This window comes from Littorina saxatilis, linkage group LG1, assembly GCF_037325665.1.
Source record: "Littorina saxatilis isolate snail1 linkage group LG1, US_GU_Lsax_2.0, whole genome shotgun sequence".
Lineage (NCBI taxonomy): Eukaryota > Metazoa > Mollusca > Gastropoda > Littorinimorpha > Littorinidae > Littorina > Littorina saxatilis.
In genome coordinates this window covers 109914130-109923457 of record NC_090245.1, presented here as the reverse complement: position 1 = coordinate 109923457, position 9328 = coordinate 109914130, and the positions used below count along the sequence as shown (strand labels likewise).

General features: G+C 43.5%; 1 protein-coding gene across 1 annotated transcript in view; it reads left to right on the top strand.

Annotated features, from left to right (window-relative positions):
- Positions 1–9328, top strand: part of LOC138949917 (protein Daple-like) — a 110831-nt gene that overhangs the window by 88620 nt on the left and 12883 nt on the right. Inside the window, exons 31-32 of the mRNA XM_070321703.1 lie at positions 1180–3057; positions 8843–9005. Of these exons, the coding sequence (XP_070177804.1) occupies positions 1180–3057; positions 8843–9005 (2041 nt within the window). The remainder of the gene's footprint in view (positions 1–1179; positions 3058–8842; positions 9006–9328) is intronic.

Sequence of the window (9328 nt, the reverse complement as noted above, 5' to 3'; positions counted from 1 at the left end):
GCATATTGGAAGCTAATCGGTGATGGAAATATTTGCCATGCTTTTTCTAAAGTTGATATTTTTCATGTTTTCGCTTGCTATATTGTCTCTTTTACAGGGGAAACTTCAGACCTTATCTGATGAAGTAATAATGTGGCTGATGTTGTCTACATGCGTACATTTTGTTATCTTTTTGTTTTCATGGATAACACTGAATAATGCATGAATTTCAGGTTGACTTTTCCCAAAGCAAGCCTAGATCTCTGATAATCCGGTCAAAGTCCCTGATCCCCATAAAGCTGTCAGGTTACTATCCAGCTCGACTGACTGTCAAGGTCAGGGAGAAACAAACCGCTTTCTCTCTAAGAGTGATCATGTGTGCAGTTTCCATGTCCCATGCCTGAGACAGTTATCTTGCTGCCTTGTCTATTTCTGAACGGCATAGTCCAGATTTAGCCCTGTAGAACTTACGTCACAGATAGAAAGAAGAGTGGGCATTTTGATATTTATTTAATGTGGCGAAGCTAACATGGTGTTAAGTCTGAATATTGCCTTGTGAACTTGACACATGGTTTCTTTTTGTCATTTAGTTCACAACAAGTTGTGTTTGTGTGCTCATAAATTACGTTTTTGAATGCATGTTTATATAATGAGGGTGTGTTGAACATTTAAGAGGGTTGAACATTTAAATGATGATTATGACAACAGGTTGAAAGGAACAACTGTAGCTGTAAAAACAATATATTGATGACTGTGATATTGACAAACACGGATGATTTAGGAAAGGTAATTGACATCTTTGTGGATAAGTAAATAATGACCTGAAAAGAAAATGCTCAGCTGAAAACTCGCAGGAATCACTAATGTCGCAGAGATAATCAACAGGAAAATCGCGTTAATTTTTTGCTAAGACAGTTTTCTTTGTTGCATGTTAAAAACAGTACGTTCTTGCAGTGTTGATTAATGTGAGATATATGGTCCTTTTCAATAACAGAGTGTGAATCATTCAGTGTATTATGGTGCCAACATATGCTTGCAGATATGTTCGTTTTAATGTTAAATAACAGTACTGAAACTAGCGAGTAGCTAACAATATGTGTGGGATGAAAATACATTGAGTTTATATAGTGCATTCTGTTTTCATGGTCGTGAGCAGTCAGTGTGATTTCATGTATTGTGATGATGTTGCTGTTCATATAGGACAGTGAGGCGTCGACAGAGAAGAGCCAGCCAGTAAGTTCAGGAGATCTATTCTCTAGTTCTCAGACACCCAGTCTTGAGCTGCCGACATTTGAAAGAACTCAACCAATAGCATCAAGCACTTCGAAGCCGCCAGTGCCTCTACTTCCACCACCTGGCCCCTCGCAAGATTCAGCTCAGCCTTCCAACACAAGTGATACGTCCATGGACGCTAGCTTTAAGTCCCTGCTCAGCCCAGAGAGCTATCCCAGCGCCTTTACCTCCAACCCTACCGGCCAGCCTGGCAACAAGTTTGGGAGCGAGTTGACCAAAGTCGGTTCTGCAGAGGACAGCAAGAGTGAGCCAAAGTCCACACCTCACAGCCAACCTCCGGGAGGCAAAGAACCAAGTTCCGGTCTCATCAGCTTTTTTAAGAAACCTGCTGAAAGATCACCCGAACGGGACGCAAGTGCGGTGAGGCCGCTGTTCGGTCAGCGAAAGGAACCTGTGAAAACGGACGGCGCAAAGCCTGCAAGGGAATACGGAAACGACACGCAGCCAGGTAAAGACACGGTGGACTTTCCTCCCATCACACCTCCCCCTGTGGAACACACCAAGCCCAAGCTAGCATTCTCAAAACCGCAACCAGCATCCAAAAGCAAGCACAGAAAACTTCCTGAGATCCGAGTGGTCAGTGAGGAGAAAGCCCCAGAAGCGGGAAAGTCCAGCCATGGCGACAAGCGGAGCGACGTGGGATGCCTCGAGGTCAAGGCTGACAGCATCAAGCACAAATACCTGCACACAACGCCAGCCCAGAGGGGACCGGCTCCCAAGGTTGCCCCCAAACCTAAAACGTCACCACGTACTCCTTTCCTGTCCCGACGGGAGATGACGGGCACGCCGAGCAAACTGTTGTCGGACAGCGGAGTGACCGTCATCGCGACGAAGACGGGGTCCACTCTCAAGTCATCGAGTGACGTCAAGTATGTCGTGAAGAAGCAAGAAACGCCGTCAGAGAAAAAGCCTGATGAAAGCTCAAGGGCATCTCCTGCAGCTGATTCGACCATCCAACTCAAGTCATTCGATGAACTTTTAAGTGGAAACGGAAACAAGCGGTCGACTGATTCATCGGGATTCCTTTCCGTCAGTGGCTCAGGTAGTAATAAATTATCCTCAGGAAAGGCGCAGTCTCCTGTTCAGTCTGTGCTCAAATCACCAGGTGACAGAAGTGAGCTTCACACAAAGCCAAAAGATCAAAGCGCATTTTCTCTCTCAAGACCTAAGTCACCCACTAAAATCCCTGCCAGGAAGGTCCCCTTTACATCCTCACAACTTGCCAGCGACGAGTCAGCCTCCACAAAGCCTTCAGGGGGCGTGCAAGCCAAGTCTTCCATCAGAGACTTCCTGGCTTCCTTCTCTCCCGATGATGCAAAGAAAGACAAAGGAAGGCCAGCTAGCTCGGAGGCAAAGAAACCCGGGGCAGACCCTTCTGTAAAACCCTTGTTCTCACGGCTTTCTAGCGGTAAAGACACCAAACAGGAGCCCTCTCTGCACAAATCCGCTTCTCTCGAGTCTTTTGCTGCACTCCTTGATGAACCAGTTCGCCTACAGGACGACAGTGGCAAGGAGAAGGGAACGTTGAACACTGGGTCAACTTTCGGTTCCACGTTAGTTTCGTCAGATCCCTGGAGCCTTTTACTGGATGAACCAGCGGGAAGAAGTAGCCCAGCGGGAAGGAGTAGTCCCAGCAGCAGGTTTGACAAGCCAGCCAGCAAAATCTCAGCGCCAGCAGGCAAGGTGGCGGAAGCCAAGTCCAAGGCCACAGAGGGGAGCAAATCTTCATCGTCTTCTCTCCTGAGAAGCTTGAGCAGCGGCGGCCTGACGGATGAGGGCTCGGAGGTAGGGTTGAAGAGCACCCCACTGTAAGCAGAGTACCCTGTAATCTGCCTGACTCACACCAGTACAGGACCATAACAGCAGCACTCATCATGCGCACTAACCCAGGACTGACTCTAGTCTTGCTTGCTTTCCCCCCTACCTCTTGTCAGCCTTCAAGTAGCATTCATTGATCAGTCTCCATCGATCAGTCTCCATCACCTGCAGCTTGCTGTGTGAGTATTTGGCATTACCAGTGGCACTTTGCTGTTTGGGATGCTTGTACTTACTGACTGACGCACTGTTGAAGCCTGAGGCCGTACTGTCCGGCTTGTGGGATTGCATGCACGCTTCACAAGAGTGACTTGCTTTTTGTCAAATGAATGACTTGCTTTGAGGGCACTTTGCTGTTTGTGGAAGGGCACGGAGGTCTGTGCTTGCAACAGTGGGTCAACCTTGCTTTTTCATCACGCTGTTGTGCTGGATATTGGGACTTTTCATAGAACTGACTGTAGAAGTACAGATGTTTTTCTTAGATGTGATGTCTTAGACTTTCTTACCTTTGGATGATCTCGAGAGAACAGCTCTTTTAGACCCCAACCAGACTGTAGACGTCTTCTCTATTGAGTCTCTGTTACAACCTAGATAGAACTGCTTTTGAACGAGACGTAGTCTCTTAATATTTGGATATATATTCGGATTAACTTGGCCAAGTAGTTAGATATAGTTTATCATGCAAAAGATTGTTTCATTTCAAAGCAAAATGCTGAAGATACCCATGTCACAGATCACAAATATGATTTGTATTTGAAAGATCTTTTTAAAAGAGAGAAAGTGTAAAAGTGAGAAGTTGGAACACCTGGTGATACAATATTCTCCCTCCACTATTCCCCTCGTACAATATTCTCCCTCCACTATTCCCCTCGTACAATATTCTCCCTCCACTATTCCCCTCGTACAATATTCTCCCTCCACTATTCCCCTCGTACAATATTCTCCCTCCACTATTCCCCTCGTACAATATTCTCCCTACACTATTCCCCTCGTACTTTAGCCTCAGTGGTTCTCCCATCTCCCATCTCTAGCCTTTCCCAGAGACAAAGACCTGCTCTACTGTTCGGGATGTGATGAACCTTAGATTAAAAAATAAACGGTCCTTATCAAGTGTGAGGACGTACAAGACAATCGTGACAAACACTACACTGGTGTACACTACACTTCAAACACTATTCTGGAGGGTTTTTCCAAGACGTTCCCCAGACAGGATTTTTAAATTTATAAAGATCAAGATTTTAAGTGACAAGCGTGAAAAGACATAAGCATTTTAGAACCTCTTTCTTTTCTTTTCTTTTAACTGTGATAGATCTAAATGTAAATAGTTTCAAACACCATGTAAACTGAGAAAGAAAAGAAAGTTGAATCGGTCCCGCATATCCAAACAGGTTGAAAGGACGTTAATAATAATAATAATAAATGAGCATTTATATAGCGCAACATCATAACTTTACAATTATGCTCTTTCCGCTTGACACATTTAAAATTAACACCCCAAAACGTCCATCCAACCAACTCCTGATCTTCCGTTCCTGTTTTCCTCATGCTCTGCTTGTGTGTTACCGTGCATTGCATTGTGTGTTACCGTGCATTGCATTGTGTGTTACCGTGCATTGCATTGTGTGTTACCGTGCATTGCATTGTGTGTTACCGTGCATTGCATTGTGTGTTACCGTGCATTGCATTGTGTGTTACCGTGCATTGCATTGTGTGTTACCGTGCATTGCATTGTGTGTTACCGTGCATTGCATTCTGTGTTACCGTGCATTGCATTCTGTGTTACCGTGCATTGCATTGTGTCTTACCGTGCATTGCATTGTGTGTTACCGTGCATTGCATTGTGTGTTACCGTGCATTGCATTGTGTGTTACTGTGCATTGCATTGTGTGTTACCGTGCATTGCATTGTGTGTTACCGTGCATTGCATTGTGTGTTACCGTGCATTGCATTGTGTGTTACCGTGCATTGTGTGTTACCGTGCATTGCATTGTGTGTTACCGTGCATTGCATTGTGTGTTACGTGCATTGCATTGTGTGTTACCGTGCATTGCATTGTGTGTTACCGTGCATTGCATTGTGTGTTACCGTGCATTGCATTGTGTGTTACCGTGCATTGCATTGTGTGTTACCGTGCATTGCATTGCATTGTGTGTTACCGTGCATTGCATTGTGTGTTACCGTGCATTGCATTGTGTGTTACCGTGCATTGCATTGTGTGTTACCGTGCATTGCATTGTGTGTTACTGTGCATTGCATTGTGTGTTACCGTGCATTGCATTGTGTGTTACCGTGCATTGCATTGTGTGTTACTGTGCATTGCATTGTGTGTTACCGTGCATTGCATTGTGTGTTACCGTGCATTGCATTGTGTGTTACCGTGCATTGCATTCTGTGTTACCGTGCATTGCATTGTGTGTTACCGTGCATTGCATTGTGTGTTACTGTGCATTGCATTGTGTGTTACCGTGCATTGCATTGTGTGTTACTGTGCATTGCATTGTGTGTTACCGTGCATTGCATTGTGTGTTACTGTGCATTGCATTGTGTGTTACCGTGCATTGCATTGTGTGTTACCGTGCATTGCATTGTGTGTTACTGTGCATTGCATTGTGTGTTACTGTGCATTGCATTGTGTGTTACCGTGCATTGCATTGTGTGTTACTGTGCATTGCATTGTGTGTTACCGTGCATTGCATTGTGTGTTACCGTGCATTGCATTGTGTGTTACTGTGCATTGCATTGTGTGTTACCGTGCATTGCATTGTGTGTTACCGTGCATTGCATTGTGTGTTACCGTGCATTGTGTGTTACCGTGCATTGCATTGTGTGTTACCGTGCATTGTGTGTTACCGTGCATTGCATTGTGTGTTACTGTGCATTGCATTGTGTGTTACCGTGCATTGCATTGTGTGTTACCGTGCATTGCATTGTGTGTTACTGTGCATTGCATTGTGTGTTACCGTGCATTGCATTGTGTGTTACTGTGCATTGCATTGTGTGTTACTGTGCATTGCATTGTGTGTTACCGTGCATTGCATTGTGTGTTACTGTGCATTGCATTGTGTGTTACCGTGCATTGCATTGTGTGTTACCGTGCATTGCATTGTGTGTTACTGTGCATTGCATTGTGTGTTACCGTGCATTGCATTGTGTGTTACCGTGCATTGCATTGTGTGTTACCGTGCATTGCATTGTGTGTTACCGTGCATTGCATTGTGTGTTACCGTGCATTGCATTGTGTGTTACTGTGCATTGCATTGTGTGTTACCGTGCATTGCATTGTGTGTTACCGTGCATTGCATTGTGTGTTACCGTGCATTGCATTGTGTGTTACCGTGCATTGCATTGTGTGTTACCGTGCATTGCATTGTGTGTTACCGTGCATTGTGTGTTACCGTGCATTGCATTGTGTGTTACCGTGCATTGCATTGTGTGTTACCGTGCATTGCATTGTGTGTTACCGTGCATTGCATTGTGTGTTACCGTGCATTGCATTGTGTGTTACCGTGCATTGCATTGTGTGTTACCGTGCATTGCATTGCATTCTGTGTTGCTTCTGTCTCTGTTTTCTTTTCTTGCCCACCCTCCTTCCTTTTCTTGCCCACCCTCCTTCCTCACCTTGCCCACCCTCCTTCCTTTTCTTGCCCACCCTCCTTCCTCACCGAAATGTCCACACAGGAGCTGTATAGAACCCTCTGCTACTGGTTCCCCTGCTGAGGCGTCAGTGACTGTGTGGTCTTGCAGATTTGCTTTGAAATGACTCAACAAATGCATGTGAGACAATGACAAAAGGTGACGTTTTCATGTCAGTATGTCCCAAATGACATCACCAGTACATTTTTCATTCTGTCTAATCTGTTTTCGTTCTATTTTTTCTAATAACATGCGTTAACAATTGATTGCCAACTGGAATGGAAGAGCACAAAAATTGTAACTTGATATGTAGTTTCTCTAGAGGGAAAAACATCTTCCACTTTCATGTCAGTGTGTCCCATGCAACATACATTTGCCAAACAGCTATGTGTAAGTAGATTATTTGTTAGTGGTATAGAAAATACAGATCAACAATCAAAGTCAGTTTTCACATTCATTTTCTACCTATTTCTTATTTGTTTATTCTTTTGGCAATGGTGAAATGTCAGCAATCGTGTGTCATTCGGGACAGTAGACATGACACCTGACCTTTTGTCACTGTCTCATGTGATTAATCAGAAACTGGGGAACTCGCCTTAGATCCGCTTCTAAATGTGTACTATGACAGACCTAAACAAAACTAGGTTAAAGCATGGATATTGTCATGTAAACTAAGAAAGCGAACAAACGATAACATTAAAAAAAACAATAACCAACCAATCGACCAACCTCGGATCCGCATTTTTCCGAGGAAAGCGACTGTCTTTCCAAGCCACTAGGCTGCCCCGGGACCCCGGCCATTTTCCAAAGAGTTTTGTTTTCACGCTGTTCTCCAGCTGGGATAAATTTCTTTGAGGGGATTATGCAAAGTTTCAACGGGAATTTGTTGAATTTGTTCCTGTTGGGAAACTGATTTTTATTTCAAATATGTTTTCAGGTTGTAGATGTTTGACTGATAATGGCTTCATGCATTTGCTGTATCCAGCTTCAGATTCATATGAAAGTTAATAAACAACATGATCAGTATTTTGAGGAAATTTGTGGGGCTTTTTTTTTATCCAGGAAAAGGAACACTTACTGTCTGTTATTTGGTTTTATGCATTAAAAACCGTGTACAAATGTATATTATTATACTTTTTCTATTCAAGTGTTTGCGCATATATGGTAGACATGTACAAATGAGCATTTCAAAATGTAGAAGACTTTCTAGTTGTACTTGTGTTATATTAAAGTGCTTTTTAAGATTGCATTTCCTTCCCTCTTAACCATGGACATGTTTGTTAAAGGGGGGCAATTTGATATGGAATTGTGTTGAATTTTGACTCATGTTCTAACAGCTTGACAGTATTGTTTTTTTAGTATGCATACCAACAGAATTTTAATAGTAATTGAAAGTTGGCACTTACGTTTTGTTTCTTAAAGAGCCGTAGGCAAGATCTTAGAAACAAGTCTTCAGAGCAATTCTTTTTAAGATACACACATTTTACGGTAGATCTGCTGAATAGTTCCTTTCTGCTTAAAATTGTTTGGTCTTCTTCTCTGATCATAAATCTTGCTGTCTCACTACTGAGGAAGATTAGGCAAGGAACTTCAGGGGTGGGGAACTTGGATTAAAAAGATTAAGAGTATATAAGAGCGTAAGAGACTGAGAACAGATTTTGCAAAAATAAAACGTATTTTATATTGTCACTGTTTTTGCAACTGTTAAATGGGTTTTCAGTGATTGTTTTGAAGCATACATGACCTAATGTTATAAATGTTTACGCAGAATCTGAACTGTTCCTTTGACATATGTATGTTTGATGTTAATCTTATGTGTAATATGCCTTTGTGTGAAGCAGTGATGGCTGTTTGTGGGATAAATGTATATAAGGGATGCCCAGGTACAAAGTCTAGATACATTATTGCAAGGAAGTGTAGGATCCAAATCCTTCTGTACATAATACATTTGTTAGTCATTAAACAATATTCCATAATCCAAACAACAAAATGACTTTGGGTGAAAACAAAGTTCCCCCAAAAAATAGTCCATAAACTAAACTGTCATGATTTTGCTTTGATTCCTATTTTGTGGTTTTTTTTATTCCATGTGTTAACACCTGTTTCGTGTGGGATATTACAGGAAGGGCAGCCTCTGAAGTTTAGGCCGGCCACAGGAATGTTCCTGAGCAAATCTCTGGGTCACCCGCTGTCCTCCGCCTCGTCCCAGCAAGGGTCAGGTGCCAGCGGTGAGTCAGGTAACACGAGCACGCGCCAGGGTCGCTACGGAGCCATGTTCTTCAGCAGTGAGTAGCGTTCTGACACTCCGCGTGCTGCTTAGATCACTGGCCAGATTTGCCGTACTTTCCACACTTCAGATGTGTTGTTTGCTTGCTGTTCCGATCACAGTTCAGATGTGTTGTTTGTTTGCTGTACTGTTCACAGTTCAGATGTGTTTGTTCGTTTGCTGTTAGTTGCGTTGTATGCACCTGAAAGGGTTGTTGGTGTTTCTACTTGCTCTAGAGCCGGGGTGGCACATAGTGGTTAGAGCGCTTGCCTCCTACGCTACCGGTCGGGGTTCGACCCCCAGTTAGGACGAATACAAATATTCGATTTTTACCTCTGAGCG